The following is a 25,127-nucleotide window of genomic DNA, read 5'->3' as shown; positions in this document are numbered from 1 at the left end:
AAAAAACCATGAGGATTAATAAAGTTATTAAAAGGCAATAAATAAACACATATAAGCATTACCCAAGAAGTCATAAGTTTGTTCCGGGTCTTCAGCCATCTGTAGTAAATCCTTAATTTTCACTACCTGGAAGGCATCCAGAATAACCAAAGGTCGGACTTCCAAAGTGCTCAACTTGTCATAGTTGAAGCCAGAGACCGATAATGGATTGCCCGACCAATAAATCGGGAAACGATAGTTCTCGTCCAACACATACATGACCAGGGGATATCTCTTCCCGCTTTTCATTCGAAGGAATTTGTCCTTAAAACCCTTATAATTAGTAGTATAAGCTTGTAGGAAGCTTTTCCCCGGAATCCCACTGAGGGAAGCCCATCCTCCTTTTTTCGCTCCTTCAACTCGAAAAATGAGAAAAACATTCCTAAGGTAGGCATTATGTCCATTGCGTCACAAATAATTTCAAAAGCCTTGATAAAACCCCAACCATGTTGGCGTAATTGAGAAGGGGCTATATTTAGGGTTTTGAGGAGATCATACTCAAAATCAGTAAACGGGATGTAGATTTTAAAGTCCTCAGTCACTCCTGAATAGAAATAGAAGTATTCATCATACACTCCTTTGGATGGAGTAATGCAGACACTCTCACCATCCACACAAGGTGCTAGTATAACATCTTTCTTATTTCCAGTTGAAGAGACTAGGATATTAGAACGAAGCTTCGAGATGTAACTTTCGTCAATGATATTATGGTTGTAACTTAGAACTTCTTTATCTATCAAAGATCATATAGCTTCCATTTAACTGTCCAAAAAACCTGGGGATGAAGACTCCAAGTCAGTGTTACTAATAGGTGAAAGGATTTCACCATAAACTTCTCTAATAATCCGATCAAAGTCCACTATATTCAAGTGACCCTCACCCTCTATCATGCAATGATTCTAAATTTTATCTCTATCAAGAGCAGTAAGGGAAATTGAGCACTCTCTCGGTTGATTGTAATCTCGTACTAAAGACATAATAAAAAAGCGAGAAGGAAGTAAAATGGGGAAAAAGAAAACGATACCTGAGGTTTGAGATTGCAGAAAAATCGAGCGACTAAAACTTGACTGCGACACTTAGGAAAATCAATAGCTTTGGTAAAACGAATGAAATGAAAGAACATATCTCTCTTTTATTTAAAGAAAAGTTGCAACGGTCAAGAATATGTACCGAAGAAAAGTAATTATGACAAGTGGGAGTTCCCATAAAAGTCATCATGACTATGAGAGAGAAAGATTTGTCATCATTAAGATGACTGACATACACTAACTCGTCGAATAGGAGACAAACTTAAGGAAGAAGGGATTTTAAGACTATCTTGTCCGAACACTTCGATCCCATACAATCTCATGATCGGGGGGCTTATGTACATCCCAGAATTCTCTAAGATCGAGTTTTGGGAAAATTGAGTAGGTGAACACAAGTAGGTCGGACACCCCTAGCCTTACACAGGTCGGAATCCGGTTAGGAACCATTCAGACACAGAGCAAGCACGTCGGAACCGATCTCATGATAACACGTTCAGATGATAAGTCGGATCTGATTTCAGTACTAGGATACCATATGGACAGTCATGAGAGACAGTTACGAAATGACCCCATTATTGCATGGAAGTTACAAACATTGATGGAAAAGACGTTCTCTGACAATTATAGAGGGCATAAGACGTTATCTGGAGTCATCTCAAAGAGGGATGTGAAGATGCATGCCTTAAAGGATCATTGAGGAGTCAGACAGTAAAAAAAGAGAAATTCCTCCATGAAGAGAAGGAAAATTACTAAATACCTTATAACTAAATAGGACGATTGCAATCTCTCCTGACTAGGCTTTAGAGAGATTTTTTTAAATAGTGTTTAGCAAGAACATGTGTAGAACAAGTAGATATGTTTCCTCCATGTCGCAAATAGTCCCTCACGATAATGTCATGCTAACCACCTAGATCAATCTAACATCTGACAGCATCCCACACCGTTCCACACACGTGTAATTATCAACTATTTCCCCTATTTAGAGAGAAAAATGTGTCACTTCACAAATATTCAATTTTTTTTCTCATTCAAACTCCACTTTTCACTCGCTTACTGACTTGAATATTTGAGTATTAGCCTTACAGATCAACTTCCTCTCCATCGCATTAAAAACTCCGAACCTCTGCAACAAACTCCAAACTTATATTTTCCAATCAAATCTAATTCTAACACATAACGATTGCATTTATAATTTATTAGGTCTATGTGAGCATTGACACATCATGAATAACTTCTTTGGTGGAGCTTAACAATAGTATTCCTAATCCTAATTATGAACCAACCTTCCTTATATATTTTTTTTTGTATTTTATCTCTCATGATTCTAATTAATTTCTGCATCATCACCAAACAGTTGTCCTCACTTCCCGGGACGCCAACTTTAGTTCACATGCATCAACTTTATTTATATGACCAAATACAGACATTCACTAATCTAATAATGTCTATATTATTTCTCTTACAAAATCATACGTCTACTATACTATATTACTATAAGATTATAATATATCTATACTTACATAACTTTGTTTTCATTTTTCAATACTAGATCAAGAAAAACTAGTACGTACTATTTTTCAAAGGAGTAGATAACGGATGTTGACATAGATGCCTCTGGACAAAGAATTATTGTTGGCCACGTGATATGTAACTCAATCACTTCCGTCCATCACGTTCATTCAACCTTCCATGCATATAGAAACAAACAAAACTCTGATGATGATGAATTACCTCCATGACCTTCCACTGACTCACAAGTACTATTGCTACTTCTCTGGTTTGATAATGGAGTAGTGGAGGAAGATGAAGAAGACAGAGATGGTGAAAACAAAGACATTGGTGACAAAGAATTACATGAAAAAACAGGCTTAAAAATAAACAAAGCATGTTTTAAACCAGGACTAAATAACCAATCATGAACATCCCAATATACATCAACTCTCATTTTGTTAAGATAAACCGATTCATTCCCTCTAAATTTCCATTGCAAATGCTTCACATGAATCATCAACTCCCCATCAAATCTTATCTCCATCTCTGGTTCAACTTTAACTTTAACACCACCACTTTTTACAGAATCTCCATCTCCAACAACATTCATATTACCTTTGTTCTTACACTTTATACAAATCTCATGACACCTACCTTTCTCATGAAACTTAGCTTTAGTTGAGAATTTCCTCTTTCCAAATATATGTTCCTTTTTTGAAACGAGAATTGGATCAATAAGTGATGGTCTACACCCGGTTTTTTTATAAGCTTCTTTCTTCAAATCACCAACAAGCAACACAACTTCTTCATCACAAACAACTGCTACGTAGTATTCTGAAGTTGGTTCAGTTTCACCGTTGAATTTCGCAGATTTAAGGTCCCAGAAAACATCAACTGCTTTTCCATCTACGGCGAACCGTTTCGAACCTTGTTTCCTCCAAAAGTACCATGGCTTTAGCTCAACTTTGCAGCTATATTGAGTTTCCTTCTCGGGGTTTTCCACTGATACTGATAAACCATGAAGCATCAGGTTTTTGCACCATGTGATTGTGATCAAACGGCATTGATCAGCTAACTTTGTTCTGTATACTGACATGTAAACGCTTCTACCTGAACGTGTTACAGCTCCTTGATGATGAGGATGATGATCATCATCACTTGTTGAAGAAAAACATGCAGGGATTCCAATTGAGTCTTGCATTGTTTTTGATGAGTTTATTAGAGAGAAAGGAAAGTGAGAAGATGAAAATGATGGCGTGAGAGAGAATTTAACATGAATTTAAGTGAGAGAAGAGATCTTAGTGACAAGCTGTATGAAAGGTCTGCCAGAGTGTTGTGGGAAGCATTGGTAATGGGATTTAAGAAAGGAAATAAATATGTATTTCCAAACTGGCACATGGACTGGCAGTGACTGAGAGTAACATAAGAACAGCCCTTTTAATTATTTTTAATATTATACACACCTGTCTATAATCTCTTACCTGTCAATTGTCATCACCTCTTTTTAATGGGTACATTATTACATTATACTTTGGCTTAGTTTAACATTTAAGGGGGAAATAAACTTTGATGTTTCGAGAATAGCTGGCAAAATGGATTGGTTTGGATATATAGAGCCATTCGTTTGTATTTAGTATGGATCGAGTAAGTAGAGGTTCATCATCATATCATTATGATGATACATAAATTTGAAGAGGGTGTGTCTTTCTTATTGGTTGTTATTTACTGAATGTGGATGTCCTCTCATGACCCATGAGAACCATAGTAAACTGAAAATAAGTTTGTTTTTGAGAGATTATGAGAGAATTTTCACAAAAGCTTTGAAGGAGAATATGTTCGAAAAGATGAAAAAGCTAGGGTTGAATCACTTTTATAGGGATTTGGAGACTAATCGTAGGGGTAATCAAGGACATCTCACTAGGTCCTGCAACAGTCACAAAATATTTCTCATGTTTCTAACACATGTGACGATTAAAGTCGATTTGACTTTTGAAGGATAAATCATCATTGATCACATTTAATGTTACGCACGCATTCACCTCAGTTGGCTTTTGGGGATTTACCTCAACTAATGTTTGAGGATTCACCTCATTGACACCTGGGAGTTTACCCCGGGCCATACCTGAGGAACTCGTCTCAAGTATGCCTGAGGGACTCGCCCCAAGTATACCTGAGGGACTTACCCCAAGAATGTCCGAGAGACTCTCCTCGGCCATGCCTGATGGACTCGTCCAAACGAGAGGATGCGATAAAACTCAACCACTTCGTCCTTTACAAGCTTTTGTGCTTGAGAAAATGTGTATTGATATATTCCCAAAGAATCCACGAGAGGTGGTATAGGAGTTCTCCAAGGACAGGCAACCATATGTTGCCCGGGTCAGCTTCCTAGTCGTTCATTTATTGGGACATTTGTCCATTATTTGTAATGGTCTCCCGTTGATTGAAATAATCAGCAATTTATGAAAACATGGGACATGACATGTCCTTACACAATAATAGTATAGGAGGGGCAATCAAAGAGAAGGACCACATTCTCTAGTATAGTAGGGGAAATTACCAACCATCTCCCACACTGCTAAGAGAGGAAAATGTTGATACTGCTTCCTTAAACTCTAAGATCCAAATCCAAGAGATTTCAATAAATACTTCAACCATAAAGTTGAATGGAGGACATTCATTTCACTCATAAAACATCACTATACAGAACTTCTCACCATTCTAGCGAGAGCTTGCTCTAACACCACAATAACCCTAAAACCTTTCAACAGCTCTACATAGCTAGAGATTGTCACTCATTGTGCTTTTAGCAAGTACACAAAGATATCTATTTTTTGTGGTAATACCACTGCAGTTAATATTTTTAAAAAACCCATTTAGAAATCTTGATCCAAACTTATTGAGATAAAACATCATTTCATTAAGGATCATGTACAAAAAGGTAATACTTAACTAATGTATATTGACAACGCAAATTAGTTAGCTGTTATATTCACAAAATACCTAGTAGAAGATAGATTTTGTTTCATTAAAAATAATCTATTCACCATTGAAATGGCATGTCAATTTTCTTTCAAAAGAAAAAGAGGATACAAAAATTTATAGGATTTCAGAAATTCTACATCATAGGTAAAATATTTATTAATATTTTTTATTATTATTTAATTCAAGTGTGGGAGGGAAACATCTCTTATGTTTTCTAGATCTCTTATGTTTTCTAGATGTTTAGAAATAAAGGGGAATATATCTATTTATAGGCTAAGAATTAGTTCAATTTAGGAAATAATTTATGGGCAAAATAAATGACTAATTTGATTAGTTAATCGATTAGGAACATGCAATAATTAATTATTGCTGCAAAAATTAGAAGACTTTGATAGAGAGTCATTATCATTCATTAAGACATTATCATAATCGATTATAGACTTGATTCACCGTCATCTAATCGATTAGGCATTTGTTCTAGTCGATTAGATAGTTAAAAAAACTTGTCCTAATCAATTTGACATTTCTCAATTTATTTGGCTAGGTTCCAAAAACATTTTTGGTGATTTTATTTGAAAAACAGAGACTTCAAAAATAATTTTAGGTGAGTGTATGTGTGTGTGTGTGTGTGTGATTTAGCCATACTAATTATGAAAACACTCTTGTGTTTTTACTAAACACTGATCACCCAACTAGACACGATCATGCGAATTTTCACACTTCCTCTCTTTCACACTCTAAAGCTTCAAGTCCTTTTTCCAAATATACCAATTATATAAGCACTTCACTTGAATCTTCTTATGGATGAGGCTTGAGATATCTTTAAGTTATACGCCATCATCAGAGGATATCACTAGTGATTATGAAACCCTAATTCTTTAGCTTGGTTCTAAGGAATAGCTTGATCAACCATCTTGTGCATCTTTGACTCTCTACTTTAGTACTTGTTTGTCTTCATGTGTTGTTATCGTTAAAACCACTTTAATACTTGTTACAACTTTATGTGTTGTCATCATCAAAACTATGACTTTATTAGGTCCAAACATATCTTGTTTATTGATGAGCTTTGATCATATCGTGATTATACCAGCAAAGACATAGTTCCAAAATTTCTTCTTCTTGTGAAGTGTTATATTACAAGCATTTCCCATCCATTTGTGTCAGGCGTGTTAGTGGTCCTATTGTTGATGTATCCCCACATGCCACCAGATGGAGGGCCAGACATTCACATCAAAGAGGTCTTCAATATTACAAGTGGAGGAACAATGTTTTGGTCGTAGACTATGTCATATGGACACCTACATAGACCATATAGTGCATCAGGACTTTGATGACACTGTCTTGTTTTTGGATTATCTACAATGGGAGAGTTCAATGGCTAGATATTTACATGAGATATATTTACGCCAGTTAGGGTATGTTCAAGGCATCTCTCGACCAAACCTTATTGTGCCATCTGAGAGCATTAATATATGGTTTATATCTAACATTGTTAGCAGTGTCATTCTTATTAGAGATAATGCAATGGAGGTGTAGTTCCATGGGCAGTGTCTGGATGGTTACTTAGAATGGTATTTTATAGTATTACACCCTCACATCTTCCACCTATTTAGCCCACGGATGATATTGGACTTTCCATGCTAAAGTACCTTCAGATGACGTGTTACTGCCTCCACCTAGTATGGATGACCAACATCAGTTGCAGATGATAACACTTCTTTCATATATCCTCATGGATTTGGTAAACTCAGATGATGAGGTTTATGCTTTGGCATTGCATATATCACATGTTGCACATGGTAGATATGTAAGATTTTATTATTTATGTATTATTTTGATTTTATAATGAATTATTTGAACATTATTGATATTTTAACTTAACATTCCATTAGATGAAATTTAACATTACATTATGGTGGGATTAACATAACTTAACACGAACATTGTTTAATATAACATAACATAACAAAAAAACATGAACATAACTTAAACAGTAATAAATGATTCATGATGTTACATCGACAAATCTCATAATTATCGCATCCACCTCGATCAGACCCTTTATTTCGTATCGATGATATGTGATCCACGTGACTTTTAAATCTTCACTCGTCTTCAGCTCAAACTTATTGAACCTAATATTTCCTTCATTATCAATTGATGGTGAACAACACTCGATGTTAGCCACCTTTATGGTGTTGGTATGGTACAAGAGATTATCTAGTTTGGATTTCAGAACATCAAAAGAGGTGTCTTCTATGAGCCTAAAATCATCAAAAGGTCTCACACCGTTGAAGTACACAAATATGAGATACAAATATTGAGAAGTTTTTTTTTAATAACTTATGATGCATATTTATACAAGTTTGGAATCATTATGAACAACACAAAATTGTTGGTGCAATCACAATCCTACCAAAGTGTCAGCAAAATTTCAACCCTTAAAAGTTAACACTACTAGATTTTTCAAGGTTATGGAAAACATTTGGTAATCTCTGGAATTCTTGAAAAAGACCGTTAAAACTTGCCACACATCAGATTCTTTTAAAAACTATGGTAAAAATGCATACCAACTTTTTTATTGGCGTACCGAATTTTTTTATTGGCTAATGGGGTTTTTATTGGCTAGCGAATTTTTTATTGGCCTACCGAATTTTTCGATTGACTAGTTGATTTTTATTGACCTACCGGATTTTTCACACGAGAAACAAAACTTTTTAGCACTTTATTAATGAAAAAATAAGAGAAGTATTTTTATAATTAGAAAATTTTGAGAGTGCAAGATAAAACTTTATGAGTGGCCGCACAAATTCTCGAAGATGTACTGTTCGGTAAAAGGAAATTTTCAGTTTGAGAAAAATAATTGTATAATGTTCGTGTAATTTCTAGCTCATCGAATAGTGAATGAAGGTGCAAAAAATATACACAAGAAGGCGGGTTGAATTGTGTATATTAAAGTTTACTTCTTTTTCTTAAACCTGATTCAGAACCTAAGATGTGAAGCTCAGATTCTGATCAAAGTAAGAGTCTGAATCAGATAAGAGTTTGACTTTAGAGAGTGTTGCACAATAGAATGTAAAAGCAGAAGTAAATAATGAGACACACAATATATCATGGTTCCTCTCAACCCGAGAGTAGTCCAGTCCCCTTGCAGCATAAGATATTTTCACTATACTCAATAGATTATAACTTTCTCAATCAAACTATAAAGAGACTTTTGCTCAAGCCCTCAAGCAAGAGACTTTCTTACCTAAACAACCTGTTCAGGACTTCGTACTCAATCCCATAGAAAGCAACTTCTTGTTATGTCCTCAAGCATGAGACTTCAATGCTCAATCACATTGATTAAGACTTCATTGTTTTACCCTCAAGCATAAGACTTCAATGCTCAATCATATTGATCGAGACTTCCTTGCTCTGCCCTCACACATGAGACTTTAATGCTCAATCATCAGAAAGAGACTTACTTTGAGCATAAAGGCTAGAGTCTTCAGATTCTCTTAACAAAAGAGTCTGGTATTAACCTTGTGTTAATATGTGTGCTTCTTAATTAAGCAGATACACAGAGGTTTTACACTCTTGAGCAGAATATAAATTGATTACTCCTAAGTGTAGAAGAATGAAGTCTTCATTCTTCTTCTCTTCTTGCATAAATTTTCTTCTTTGTTGTGACTTTCTAATTTGTTGATTTTCTTGATCACATTCACATATTCTTTCTTCAAGTCAGATGTGAACATGTTTCACTCTACTCTCACACACTTAACCATTCTGTTTATATTTCTCATTTTGTGTGTGTTTCTTTCACATGTGTTTTATGTGTAACACGGTCTCTCTCTCAACCCATTTTTTGAACTGGTATCACTGCCTTGTGAACTCAGTCATGTATTCTTTAACCCCCATTCATTCTTAGTATTTGAATGTCATTAATCTTCTTCTTATATAGATGTTGAGAATAAATCTGTTGACGATTGAAACTACCCATGATACAAGCAGTCGTTGAAGGTCTTTAGCTAGAGTACATAAAGTGAACTATAAACTCAACTAGCATAAAGATGTTGAGAGGAGCAGAGTAGAGTTCAGAACAGTTTGAGAGATAGGATCCTGACAATGTTACTTTATGCTTGATTAGACATAAAGTAGTTTCCAGTTGTCACGTGATCTTCTTTAGATAACTTCTGATTAGAGACTTCTTGTAGACATTTGTTGAAGCTTGATCTGAGTCATTATTATCTTTATACTTAACTTCTTGAATCAACGGCTTTTTATAGACTTAGTTAAAGCATGATCAGAAGTTAAAGCATGTCTTCAGAACCTGGTTGGAATGAGACTTCAGGGTCTTGAGTTCACAGGTTATGCAATTGTCTTTATCAGAATCTTGATCAGAACCAGTCTGGATGAACACTTTCAGAGTTGATGACTTGATATAGACAAAATTCCTTTGAAGCAAAATCTTCAGAAATGCTGATGAAGCTTGTTCAAAATTTACAGAGTCATTCCTTATGACAAAGTTTGCTTGCTTCAAATGACTACAGTCTTAAGAACCTTGTTGATCTTTGAATTTAAGTAAGGATTGGTTTATCATCTAAAAGACTTGAGTTGACTCTTCAGAGTATGAAGGCTTGGTTATGATCCTTCATATTCATAATAACTTTGCTTCTCTTTCATGATTATTCTAAGTGATTAATTTGATTTATATCAAGGTTAATGTCTTTTGATCCTGCACACTTGAACAATCATTAGTAAACCCTATTGTTCTTTAAATACTTTGTTATCATCAAAACCTTTTAAGGGTATAAAAAAATCTTGTTCCAATAGTGAACATTGCCTTTAAAATCAACTTAGTTTATGAATCCACGTTAATAGTTCGGTTCTTTGCAAAATTTTGGCTTCTATTTTTTGTGCAGCCCCAAACAACATATTTCCTTCTGCTATATATTATAATTCAATTTGTGTAAACAAATGAAATATGCATTAATTTTACTATAGAGAAAAATTATCTACAATTCCTTTTTTTCTTAAAGCAAGATATCAATGAAATAGAGTACAAAAGGTACTCTTACCCGAATACAAGCCAGCTGAAAACAAGAAAAATTCCAAACCTATAAAAACTAAGATAAGCAACTAATGAGAGCCATGCTAAAATATAGAAAATTAAAGACCATCTCTAAGTTAACAATTTGATTAACCACAAGATATCATCCAGGTTGCAAACAACACCGTTGAAGAGAATATCATTTCTAGTTTTCCACATACACCAAACGACTGCCAACCAAATGACTCCATCTTTTCCTCTTTTAGTTTTAATTTTAAAAAACACGCACCAAGAGAAAAACCGCTTCAAATGGGGCCCTACGAAATACTCAGAGAAGCCAATCCAATTTCCCACAAGATCCCAAACTTTCTTAGAAATAGAACAGTTAAACAAAATATGGTTTAAATCTTCATCTGATTGAAAATGAAAAAACACAGACCATTCATAATTCAAAAGACATAAGCCTTATTTTTCAATTGATCTTTCGTAGCTAACTTGTTCAAGAAAGCCCTCAAACCAAATGCTTTTATCCTAGTGTAGCGGTGTATTCGTTGCTATATGATCTATCGATTAAACCATAAGCAAGAGATACATTGAAATTTCGAGTCGCCACCGCACTTTTATTTATCCAAAGGACTGGCTAAAAAGCGAACAAAAGCCTAAGAAGTTTTACACGTAGAAAACTAATAAAAAGATCAGAGATTCTGGGTAAGGGGTAAATTACGCAATGGGAAGGTGTTAGGCACCCACTACGTCCTAGGTACTCCTAGGGAGCCCTTTTCACACTTGTTGTAAAAGATTGTTATTTGTTATGACATAAGTATTGTGCAAACATGATTGGGATGATGAGAAAAGAATATACAAGTTAGTTATTTTTGTGTTATTGGGTTTGAACGGATGAACCCGCTGCCTACGTACCTTCCATCAAAGGTAAGGATCAAAACGCCGTAGTTCGGCTAAAAGATTTCCAAAAGTTGGTGGATTCAATTTTAAACACAAGCACTGAGGCTTTTCATTATCAATGGGAGAACACTCGACCAAAAAACAACATCCACCATGCGAGGATAGCTTCGACGCACTAGAGGGGTTAGCCCTGTTTTCAGTACGGAAGTCTTACTGTCGACTCACTAAGGATAGGCAAGATTTACATCAACCACAAAGATAATTGAAACCTATGGCTAATGCATGAAAAGATTAACAATGGACAAAGCCAAAACAAGTGAATGAGTGAAGTTAATGATTATGATTATGAAAATGGAGTCAAAGTATGATTAGGATTGATTCAGAGAAGTATTATGAAATGGAGTTTGAAAAAAGACAAGGACTTGGGTCCAGGTTTTTAGTTAGAAAACATGAAGATGTTTGCACAATATCTATGTCAAGTTTGAAATCAAAGTGTGAAAAGGTTTAGGACACAATGAGGATGAATGGATGGAGATGGATTGTAAAACTTCTTAGAAGGTTCATTTCTTGAAATCATATGGGAGATGATTCAAGTGTGTCCTTTGGAATGAGCAATGGATAATAACAAACAAACAAAGCAACAGAAAAGCGGATATCGGATGCCAATCACTGGGCTTATACCAATCTCCTAAAATAAAACTGGATATCAGAGGCCACTCAATGGTCTTACACTAATCTCCTCAAACAAAGAAGTAAAAGGCGGATACCGGATACCAATAGATGGATTTACACCAGTCTCCTAAAACAGAAATGGATATCAGAGGCCACTCAATGGACTTATACTAATCTCCTAAAACAAAATGAAACTTGGATACCGGATGCCAATCTGTCTGGACTTATACCAATATCCAACATATGATCATAGGAAAGCAAATGCCAACTTACAGGGACTTACAGTTGCAACCTCACATGAACAGAGAAAAACAAAACATGGATGTCAGATGCCAATCTGTCTGGGCTTACTCTAACCTCCACAGTATGGTCCTAGGAATACAAATGCCAACTTGCAGGGACTTACAGTTGTATCCTCACATACAAACAAACAAAACAACATGTGATCATAGGAGAGCAAATGCCAACTTGCAGGGACTTACAGTTGCTTCCTCACATACAATCAAATAAATGCATCAGGCAAAGATAAGATGAGTGGCCAAGGTGATGGTCTTATACTCACTTCCATATCATAGGAGCAATGGCCAAAGAAATGGACTTACAATTGTCCTCAATGGGTAAACAGCAATGATAATGTCACAAAGACAACTGAGATGATTATGCATTGATGGCAATTGATGATGATGAGTGCACAAAGCATGAGAGCAAACATGTGTATATGAAGCAATCAATCAATCAATCAATATCAAACAGCACACTCTATAGCCAAACAAGGGGGTTCACACAAGAGGGTTTGACTATGAAAGTCCACTGTAATGGGTGAATGTCGCTCTTAACCTTGCCATTGAGAGGCTAAGGTGAAGCAGATGAATAGGAGATGAGGGGTGTGCCTCATTGCTTCTATCCCTGATCAGGGAGAGCATATCAGAAAGTGTGGGAGTTCAGAAAGATGGAGCTCTTTCCACATTATTGACTCGATTAGATCTTGGGTTTTTATCTCAATGCTTCAACCATGTAATGGGAGCAGAGAGAGGACACACTGAATAGTGGGGGATAGATTGCTTATCCCTACCTTCCACCAATTGCCTTACTTGAAGGACTTTTCCTGCTTGGGACAATTTTAAACACACACAGGCATTGCCTCTTAAGGAGGACTTCAGACAGTTTGCCCGGTCAAATAACAGACCGGGTCTCCAGACTACATGAAGAAGAAGTAATTATACCTCAAAGCAAATGCTAAATAGCAAAGCAAGCAAGTTCAAAGAACTTAAGCAACTAAAGTACCTGCAAAAGTCAAACCAATTAGTAAACAGCTCAACAGTCAAAATCAAAAGGAAATGAACCAATAGTCAACCACAGAGGGACCAATTGTGCAAGGCACAAAGACTCAAATTACATGAGTCTACCTACAAAACAAAGGTTAGCACATGATAAACAATTCAACCCAATCAAATTTGAATGATCTTTGAAGCACTGGTGCTTAACCTGAAACAATAGCTCAATTGTAAGCTCAGAAGACCACTAGGACTAGCCTAGGGTCAAGGATGAAAGAAAAGAGTCAAACAGCAAAGGAAAGTCAACCCAATTCATGTTCAAACATTTAAGAAGTAATCTCAATTGGATTCAAACTCAAATCATGCATCAATGTCATTTCATATGCAAAAGAGTGCAAAGCATGGCAAGAAAGAGCACAAATAGGTCAACAGCAAGACTTCATTCAAAAGTCAACCCAAACAATCTCAAAAATTATCAAATAAATCACATTAAATCCTAACATCTAGCATGGCAAGCATGTCAAATTTCAATGCATTTGGATGAGAGGAAGGCAGTCAATTAAAATCATGAAGTCAAACCAAATTCAAGTATGCACAATGAAGGTCAACAAACATGAGTCAACTTCAAAAAATCATATCAAATTGAAAACAGAAGAGAAATGAATGAGATTAACACCAATGCAAAGCTCAAGGAGTCTAGTTATCACATATGAAATTTCATGGTCATACAATATGGTATGAGAATTTCACAAAGGATTTGGCATCATGTATCACATAAAGTCAACCATTGACTAGGCAGGGAAGAAAATTCACAATCAAATGGAAAACAGCATGATTAATTCCAAGAAAATTCATACACAAACTAGACATGAGATAGATCATTCATGCAAAATTTCAAGTTGTTTGGAGGCCAGGAGACATGTGAACAAAAATCATGAAAATGCATATCATTCATGTAGCACCAAATGTAACACATCACTTCAAAAATTTGTAACTCACAAACCACATATGAGAAATGCATAAACTCTATATGGAAACAAAGGTCAATGAGTCTAGTTTCACCACAAAAAATTTCAGGGGCAATGGATACATCATGAGTATTTCACAAAAGAAATGGCAAAGGGTGTCAAATGTGCATACATGTTGAGGAACTTCATGCCAATTAAAATCCAGTCAGCCAAAAAATAATTAAAAATCATAATTAAATACTAGACACATTCATGAACATGATGGAAAATTTTTCATGATTTTTGGATGAAAATTGAAAGAGAAATGGATTTTGCAAGATGAGTAACAAATTGGAATGATCATGAGCAAAGGACATGGTTCAATGGTCAAACAAGGTTGACCGCATGGCAAATTTGTAATTTAGCGTGTCACTTAACAAAACTCTGCGTTTTGAGGAAGGGAACGAAATGTTCCCATTGGTCCAAACCCAATGGAACAGTAAACCCACCAATAACAGTTCAAATTTCTGGGTTTTAACATAAACCCTAGGGTTTCTAACAGCATGGTATTCAACATCAATGTTCATCATCGAAATCCAACCAGTTACAAATAGCATGCAATGAAACAGATGATATTCATGCAATCACCATTCAAACAAACAAAACACAAGAACCTTAAATTTCTGGAAATGAACTTAGGGTTCTTAAACATAACAGCATTCATCTTCATCATTCAGACATGAGCAAAAAAAACAAAATGCCCAGAAATCCATGGCAAGCACATCAACAGCATCAGCAGACCACATAAGACACAAATATGGTATCCATTTTCTCTAATTCAACATGGGTAAAGCAAATCGAACAGAAACTCATTTGAGCATAAACAAATGAAATTCAATTTTCACACAGCATAGTCGATTATTTTCAATGGTTCAAACTGCATGGGCTTCAGCACATCATGAACAACACAAAGCATAGCATGGATTTGGGAAATGAAAGATTCGAAAGTTTACCAATGTGAAGAGCAGAGGAAGATGCAGCAGTTTTCTGGCTTGTATGAGCTTGAACAGATGTGTATTATGCTCCTATATGATGGATGCTTGAAAGCTTGGAACTCAACTATGTATGAAAATGCCCAAATCGTGTTTTGCCATGATTGGAGCTTGGTGAAAACAGAGTGAGAAAAGGCTGTTACAGCAAGAACATAAGGCTTGCCATGGTCTCCAAATGATGCTTGGATGATTAATGAACAAAGGCTTGCTTGAGTGTTTGGAGGATTTGGCCAGAAAAATTCAATCGAGCAAAAATGCAAATGAGAGAATAGTGTTTTTCTGTGATGGCTGCTGTCTCTCTAGGGTTGGAATGTGACAGAAAATGAGCTTTATATTGCCTGTTTAGAGTTGGTTAATCAAATGCTAAGCTGGCTTAGTTAAATGAAATCAAAATGCAATTTTTGCTAAACTTGCATAAGTAGAAAATGGAGGTGTGTGTGCACGAGTTGGGCCTGGTACAGGCTGTACATGACCATCCAAATGCTGTTTTTTTTTGGTCTGCTGAATGAATTGCTACACCTTGCTTTGTTTAATGAAACCAATTTGCATATTTGCCAATTTTGCATATGGAAATGGAGGGTGCATGTTCTGGTCGAATTGGGCTTGGAAAGGCTGCAAAAGGACCTTGACAAATGCTGTTTTATATTTGCTCATGAATTGCTAAACAAGGATTTTACTTATGAAGCCATTTGCCAAATTTCCAAGTTATGCAACTTTGGCCAAAATGATGATATAATGGTGGTATGAACATGATTTAGGGCTTGGAGCAAGTTTCAAAAATGATTCTAAACATTTCCCAATTGGCCAAAGTGAGAAAAAGTCAAAGAATCAAAAAGTCAACTATGAGTCAAACTTGAAATTTAAATGAAATAGGTCCAAAAATGCCATTTTGATTGGCAAGGTTTTGGTGAATGAAATTTATATTTTTGGAAAGGGGATGAAAAATGTGGTTTGTAGGAAAAAACCCCACCAAATTTGGCCTTATGGTTTGAGAGATATGGCTCTTTGAAGTTCACAAATTTTTGAAAATGAATTGATCATATCTTGACAACCACACATGGGATTTGAGAGTTCTTGGACTTTTTGAAAATGGGAGAACAAGATCTTCAACTTTCATGTTGGGCAAAAATTCATTTGAAGCTTGTATCATGATGCAAGTTGAGGATCAAGAAGTTTCCATTTTTGGCAGTTGAAATTACAGGTCCACTTTCTATTTCTGGAAAATTTCTGATTGACTTGATTTTCTTCCATGATGAGGTTTGACATGATACATGAGGCTTGTATAAGCATGAATGAGCTCCTTCAACTCAATTCCATCCATCAAATCATTGATTAAATCAACAGTTGACCAAGTTTGACTTTTCTAGGGTTTTGGGTGATTGAACCACTTCTGATGAATTCCAAACCCTAATTCCTTGAGAACTTGACTTCAAATGATGTCCCAAGTTGTATGAACTCTTGATTATGGATCATGGTGCCCAAATTCTGCAAGAATGGCCATCATCCATTGCTTTGACTGACTGTTGACTGTCTTTGACCTAATTGCTGATGATTACTTCAACTGCAAGCAACAAGGTTAGCTGACAATATTTTTGTACTTTTTGAATGATAAACACATGAAAAGCAAAGATATACAAATGCAAGGCATGCTTGGTGATCAAGAACCACACTCACAAGGCAACCCACCCACTAGGAGGGGAACTAGGGCATGCAATGATCCTTGAGGCCATGATATGATATGATATGGGCCATGAGGGATCTTAGGGCCCAAAATTGGGGTCTTACAGATGCCCCTATTTAAGGTCATTCTAGCCGGAGAAGTGAAGTTTAGAAATCTTCATCTCGACGCGGTAGAATGGGCTTAAATAACAGTAATGAGACAAATTTTGGTCCCTAAGAGACCTCATGATGCAAATGTATGCATGCAAAAGACACAAATTCTGTGGGGAATATGATTAACACAGAAGAAAAGACGATCCATCGGAGTAATTCACTCACCAGGAACAGAGACTCTAACAAGACTCTAGTTGGGAATAAACAAAACTGACACAGCGTGAACAAGACACGACTCTGATTAGAAAAAACAGAAAACAGACTGGAAAACTCACTGGGGAGTGGAGAACTCACACTGGGAAAAGAATTCCCAAAGGAAAATAAATCCATTGGAGAAACACAAGCTGACTCCTGGGGAGAAGCAGAAGGAAAACTTCACTGAGAAAGCACCAAACAAATGAGATGTTACCGGCACAAGAGTAACAAACTCAGGAAGGAACACCAAGGATACCGGGTTGTAGGTATGTAACAGGCGACCGACCAAAGACGTGAATTGGTGTGTGTTCCAAAACACTCATCATCCTGAAGAGAGCTAGAAAAGCAAACTTGTTTAAATGATGGATATTCGATTCTACAAAGAATACGAATCTTACTCTGAGGGGAAAGCAACAAAGGATTGACCCAAGAGTGAACGAGGCATATTATTCATTACCGGCAGACCGTGAATAATATACTCGAAAGGAAAATTATCCTGAACCGGTTACTGGGTTGTTTAAGGATAAGATCCGAAATCGTGAATTGGTTTGTGTTCCAAGACACTCATCATCCAAAAGAAAGCTAGAACAGCAGACTTGTTTAAAGGATGGCTGAAAAAACGTGAATTGGTGTGTGTTCCAAAACACTCATCATCCGAAAGAAAGCTAGAACAGCAGACTTGTTTAAAGGATGGTCAAAAAACGTGAATTGGTGTGTGTTCCAAGACACTCATCATCCGAAAGAAAGCTAGACCAGCAGACTTGTTTAAAGGATGGCTGAAAAAGCGTGAATTGGTGTGTGTTCCAAGACACTCATCATCCAAAACGCAAACTGGTTAAAGGATGGTCAAAAAACGTGAATTGGTGTGTGTTCCAAAACACTCATCATCCGAAAGAAAGCTAGAACAGCAGACTTGTTTAAAGGATGGGCAAAAAAAGCGTGAATTGGTGTGTGTTCCAAAACACTCATCATCCGAAAGAAAGCTAGAACAGCAGACTTGTTTAAAGGATGGTCAAAAAACGTGAATTGGTGTGTGTTCCAAGACACTCATCATCCGAAAGAAAGCTAGACCAGCAGACTTGTTTAAAGGATGGCTGAAAAAGCGTGAATTGGTGTGTGTTCCAAGACACTCATCATCCAAAACGCAAACTGGTTAAAGGATGGTCAAAAAACGTGAATTGGTGTGTGTTCCAAAACACTCATCATCCGAAAGAAAGCTAGAACAGCAGACTTGTTTAAAGGATGGCTGAAAAAACGTGAGTTGGTGTGTGTTCCAAAACACTCATCATCCTGAACACAAACTGGTTAAAGGATGGACATTCGATTCTACAAGGAATACGAATCTTGCTCAGCTGGGGAAAATCAACAAAGGATTCCAACTAAAGAGCGCATGAGACATATTATTCATTACCGGCAGACCGTGAATAATAAACTCGCATGGAAGATTATCCTTAACCGGGTTGTAGGTTGTTTATAGGATAAAATCCGAAAAGAAAGACATCGGGATACCAGAATAGGTATATAATGATGACCAATCAAAAGGAGCAACAGACATTACCGACAAAAGGGTAAATGAAAGGCGAACTGCTGAGGATAAATTGCAAGCATCCGGCAATTATCGACAGGGACTAGCTGGGGATACATTGATGTACAACCAATGATCCGGGGAACAAATCACTAGCATACGGTGAAAGGACCCACTGGGGATAAAATTGCTAGCATACAGCAATTATCCACAAAAAACTTGCTAAGGATATAAGTGCTGATCTGAGCAACTTATACAAGCAAAGGAAAATCATCATCAAAAACTAGATGAAGATAACCACAAAATTAGGGTTTACATCTACCGAATACGGGGTAGAAGACCAAAAACTCCGCGTGGGAATAGAACAAATCACAAATCCGCACGGGAAACCAAAATAGGGTTTATAACAAACCACAAACTGCTGAAGAGCAGGAAAATAGGATTTACAACTACCGGTATGAGGGTAGAAAACCAACAACTCCGCGTGGGGATAGAACAAATCACAAATCCGCACGGGAAACCAAAATAGGGTTTATAACAAACCACAAACTGCTGAAGAGCAGGAAAATAGGATTTACAACTACCGGTATGAGGGTAGAAAACCAACAACTCCGCGTGGGGATAGAACAAATCACAAATCCGCACGGGAAACCAAAATAGGGTTTATAACAAACCACAAACTGCTGAAGAGCAGGAAAATAGGATTTACAACTACCGGGTAGTAGGTAGAAAACCAAAAACTCTGGCTGGAGAATAAAAGGTGTATAACCGCAAATTCTGTTAAGAAAGCCAGGAAAGATAGGACTTACAACTACCGGTATGAGGGTAGAGGCCCAAAAGTATTCCGCTGGGGAACAGCCCACTGGGAAGCACAAGACATTGACAAATAGCCGATTCGGGAATGATCCGAAAAGACAGACTGAATAAAGACACGTCCTAATGAGGATGTAACTCAAATAGGAAAATCCATCCCAATATATGTGTTGGGAGGAAACGGAAGAAACCGTCATCCACGAGGGTATATCTCAGTGGGGAACTGCAGAAGGAAAGACAATAGTTTCTACTTATGGGGTTGACTCTATATGGAGAGATTTATAACACCCGACATCTGCTTGGGGAGATCTGTAAAGAGATCTATATCACCATAGCAGGAGACACGACAAACAAAAGATATATGGCAAGAAATGCAACATGAATATCTGAATGTTTAATGAATATGCATGAATATGCGTAATTTATGTTTGATGAATGCTGACAAAACAGACAATTCTAACAAAAACAGGTTCAGGAACCACCCGTCCGGTATTATACTCCCAGGGGAAAAACCAGCTGGAGAGCCAATCTGCGGAGATCTATATGCTGTAAAGCAAAGATCTGCAGGTACTGCTGAAGAAGCAGAGAATCAGAGATATCAGGAAACAACCCAAACAGGGTACAGAAAGTCACAACGGGCAAAACAGCCACCAAGACGAATCTGTAGGGGAACAAGAGAAGTCCCAAAGTATCTGCAGGGGATCCCAGTGTTAACTGAGAAACAAAAGTGCGTTGCGCAAACTGCTACTGTAGAAGCAACTCCACATAAACTCCGCTGGGGAACAACCCACTGAGGGAGAATGATATCATCCAAATAGAATCTAACTGCATAAGCAATTCTACTGGGGAAAACTGTCGGCTACTCTCTTGGGGATCAAACCACTGAGGGAGGACAGATCAAACAAAAAGATTCTTCGATAAACCACTCTACTTGGGGAGAATATACATAGCAAACTGATCACAACAAGTAGATTCTGCAATATAAGCCACTCTACTGGGGATCACAAACAGTCAGGAAATCAATCCGTTCACTGGATGCTTGAGCCAACATCCGACCATACTGGGGGATTGAAGGAGTATTCAACAGGCGAAACTGCCACAACAAGCATTCTGCAGACTACGCTGAGGAAAAGATGGTTGAAATATACTGGGATGTCAACCCAATCAACCACTGCATAGGAAAATAAATCCTACTCTGCTGAGGAGAAACAACACTCTGATGGAGAGATAACAACAAATCCGCAGACGACTTCGCCGGGGAAAGGGTAAAGTACCGGGTATCAAACCACTGACTTACCGAGTCTTAACAAAGAAAGCGACCGTGCTGAGGAAACAGACAAATCCTGCTGGCACACTGCATGGGGAAAAGCGGTAACAACTCCACTTGCAACTCTGAGGGGAGTATCAACAACGGTTATACTCGCGACTCCGATGGGAATATCAATAACATCTCTACTCGCGACCTTGGTGGGGATGTTAATAACAGCTATATTCACGACCCTGGTGGAGTATCAATCAATCAGTTATACTCATGACTGCGCTGAGGAGACAAATAAAGTCTGGGGATACGACCCGCTGGAGAAAATGACGGGGCACCAAGATGACAAACCATCAACCGCCGAAACTTCCCAAGAAACACCCATGCTAGGGGAAAACTGCTGCTGGAGAAAAACGAAGTCTTTAACAACACTCTGCTGTGACTATACTGGGGAACAGCCCCACCAACAACTCTGTTTGAGGAACAACCTCAACAAAGATCTGGAGAAAGAAGATACAACCAAACCAGGAATATGAACCAATGTCTTACCTGTTGGAAATCATGCCACCCTCGGGAGAGCACTGAGATATTCTTGAGTATCCTTTCAATCTTGTGAGTGTTCACTTTGTTTAAAACAACAATTTTGAAAAATTTGATTTGTTTAAAACAATGACATTTTATCAATTTAAAACATGCAAAACATTTGTTGAATTGAAACAAATAAGAGTGCAAATAATTGGATAAAAAGCTCAAATTGATTTGATAGAATGGTAGCCTGCAAATGGCAAGACTCCATAGATCTGTACAAATTCGAAATCAGTGATATATATTGGAAGAGGGCTACATTGAACATAATGATCCTTTCTCTACCAATTTGAATCTCGATGTATCCGAAGCTTCAGTTGACGACGAATCGAGAATCTTCTGACGAAATGACGACTGATGAACCAGAAAGTCTTGTCAGGATGCAGTTACTTGCCAAATCCCTTATTTTTGCCTAGATTGCCCCAGAGTGAGGTACTCAATCTAGCGGGATGCAAATATATTCTTTTTTTCAAGTCTCTAATTTTTGCCTGAATTACCCTTGCGGGTTTTCCACCGAGACGCTCATTTTTGCCTAAGCCGCCCTTTCGGGTTTTCAACTTAGCGAGCTATTCTGTTTTTTTTTGTTTTTTCATTTGCATATACTTTTTTTTTAGGCAAAGTATCTCTTAACTGCATCTGAATTCACAGGACGAGTGAAATCCTCCCCATCCATTGTTGTAAGCATCAAAGCTCCGCCTGAAAAGGCTCTCTTAACAACATATGGACCCTCGTAGTTTGGAGTCCACTTGCCCCTGGAATCGGGCGCGAAAGACAAAACTTTCTTGAGCACAAGGTCACCTTCTCGGAACACGCGAGGCTTGACCTTCTTGTCGAATGCTTTCTTCATTCTCTGTTGATATAACTGACCATGGCACATGGCAGTCAAACGCTTTTCTTCAATCAAATTCAGCTGGTCATAGCGACTCTGAATCCATTCAGCATCAGTCAACTAGGGACTTGAGGGTATAATTTTTCTTTTTTTCTTTTGACAAGATTGAAATTTTTTTGCTGATTTTTGAATTTTTCATTCTTTTTCACCCTTTTTTTTTTTTTTTTTTTTTTTTTTGTTTTTGTTTCAGTTTGACTGTCTTGCTGATTCTCATGATACAGCTGAATAAGCTTCTTTGGTGCTCAAGAAGGCGGATAATCTCGTCAGGAATCCCCTTCATCATCATCTTCCTCTGCCCCAGATATAAGGACTTCAAGATTGGGAGATGGCGTTGGATCATTATGTTCAATGGGTTTAGAAATCCATGCATAATGATTCTGGATAATGAAAAGCTTTTGAATTTTAAACAAGCAAATCATTTATGCAGATGAAAAAGCTGTTTTTGTTTTTCAGGGTTTTTTGTGATCACTGATTTCATGCAAAAGCAAAAAGTGAAAACAAATGGAAAAACAAATGTTTAAGCAATGCATTAATTGAATGAAAACATCATTGTATTAAATGCTGCCAACAATGTCATCACTTCTCCTTTTGGCATGGGAGAAGGGTTTCAAACAAAGTGAACAAATCATGCTGATTTATGAATGACCGTAGGAACATCCACAGCGACCCAATTGTGGCAAGACACCACCAGGAATGATGAAATTGTTCAGGTCCTCTGCATCATCTTCTTCAATGATAGCAGCAGCTTCTTCTTCTGCAGGTTGATCGGCATGGATGAATCCTCCACTTGTGAACAAACCTTGCTCGTTAAGTGCCCCAGAACATCAGCCAATGTCAGCCCGGGATTAGTTAACCAGGAATAAATCCATCAACAGCGCTTAGTCTGGCGAATTCCTCTTCTGAGTTCACAATTCTCTTGCTCAGGATGATCCATCAATCTGGCAGAATCGGCTCTGGTATAGTACCGGCAAAGTGCGTCTTCAAAATGAATGAAGGTCGCAGGGTCAGACCACAGGACGGGAAACCGGAACAAAACACCTGCTTTGTGCAAATGATGCATGAAGTGTTTATGCATATGCTTGTTTTTTATTCAAAGGAACCCGAGGGTTTTATTTGCAAACTTTGAAATATTTAAGCATTTTGATCATACATGAGAGAATATCTCATCAGATACATCAGGTGGAAAAAAAAAAAAAAAAAAATCCCGGTTTTTTCATGTTTTGAAATTTTTGCAAATAAACTCCTTTGAGTTCCTTGAAAATTTTCTTTTTCTGATGATATGGATGCGGATGAATGCGTGAATGTATGAATGCAACAATCACACTCAAGGATCAAGCAAAGCACACCAAACAAAGGTCGTGGGAAAGCTCTTTGTATCCCTAATATCAATCATACATTTTGGTGGATTTAGGTTTTCACCTTATCGACACCCAAGTTCCATTGATATTAACGGTACGTGAACCGGTTCAGACATTCTTAATATCAACCAGCCGCTTTGGTGGATTTTAGGTTTTACCCCTGATCCGGGATCCATTGATATTAACAATGTTTGAACGACTCAACCACGAATCATGGGTTTGTTGAGAGTCACGAGCATGGAGTCTCGGTTAAGAACCACCCAAAGGGAGTGTACTAGGGTTTAAACCTGCCAGACATGTTCTATCAGAGGTTCCCATAATCATCGTTCCATCTTTCGAATATTATCGGAGGAACGAATACTCGTATTCCAAGAATATTCTCAAGAGAAACTCTTATGAGTGTAGTATCGCGTAACAATCGTATCAGAACTGACATCTGAACGACCTCCGCACTACGGTCCTAAAAATAGGCCAAGATGGGTTTGGTAAACTAAGGTCCTTGGCTTCTGCGGAACATGATTGAAAGAATAATGCCTAACCACAAATAACTTGTGTGACATTATTAATTCAACATGACCTCCACCAAGTGAATGGACTCGCAAGTCAACTGGCTAAGGAATACTCCACACCAGTCAACAAGACTATGCCATTCTCCTATCCTAGAGAGCACTCGAGTTCGGGTATAGAACTCATCTCACAGATCACCAAAGCAAACAGCAAATGTATATCAAGCAATTCACACATTACAATCAATACAGTCATCCCAAATTGTACAAAAATATGTCAGATAAAGAATAATAATATAGCACAACAAGGGTGAAAAGTAGGCACTACCACCAGGGATTCGGGTGAATTTTCCCCAGCAGAGTCGCCACTTTTCTGTAGCGGTGTATTCGTTGCTATATGATCTATCGATTAAACCATAAGCAAGAGATACATTGAAATTTCGAGTCGCCACCGCACTTTTATTTATCCAAAGGACTGGCTAAAAAGCGAACAAAAGCCTAAGAAGTTTTACACGTAGAAAACTAATAAAAAGATCAGAGATTCTGGGTAAGGGGTAAATTACGCAATGGGAAGGTGTTAGGCACCCACTACGTCCTAGGTACTCCTAGGGAGCCCTTTTCACACTTGTTGTAAAAGATTGTTATTTGTTATGACATAAGTATTGTGCAAACATGATTGGGATGATGAGAAAAGAATATACAAGTTAGTTATTTTTGTGTTATTGGGTTTGAACGGATGAACCCG

At 37.4% G+C, this 25,127-nt stretch overlaps 1 protein-coding gene across 1 annotated transcript; it reads right to left on the bottom strand.

Moving 5' to 3' along the window:
- Positions 1-2,447: 2,447 nt before the first annotated feature.
- Positions 2,448-3,995, bottom strand: LOC127083724 (uncharacterized). Its single transcript, XM_051024056.1, has one exon. It carries the CDS (start codon positions 3,757-3,759, stop codon positions 2,743-2,745), a length of 1,017 nt encoding a protein of 338 aa, XP_050880013.1. The 5' UTR covers positions 3,760-3,995; the 3' UTR covers positions 2,448-2,742.
- Between the last annotated feature and the right edge of the window lie 21,132 nt (positions 3,996-25,127).

The sequence above is a fragment of the Lathyrus oleraceus genome, chromosome 5, assembly GCF_024323335.1.
Source record: "Lathyrus oleraceus cultivar Zhongwan6 chromosome 5, CAAS_Psat_ZW6_1.0, whole genome shotgun sequence".
NCBI classification, from domain to species: domain Eukaryota; kingdom Viridiplantae; phylum Streptophyta; class Magnoliopsida; order Fabales; family Fabaceae; genus Lathyrus; species Lathyrus oleraceus.
Note: the sequence above shows the minus strand (reverse complement) of the source record. Positions and strands in the feature narration are given on the sequence as shown.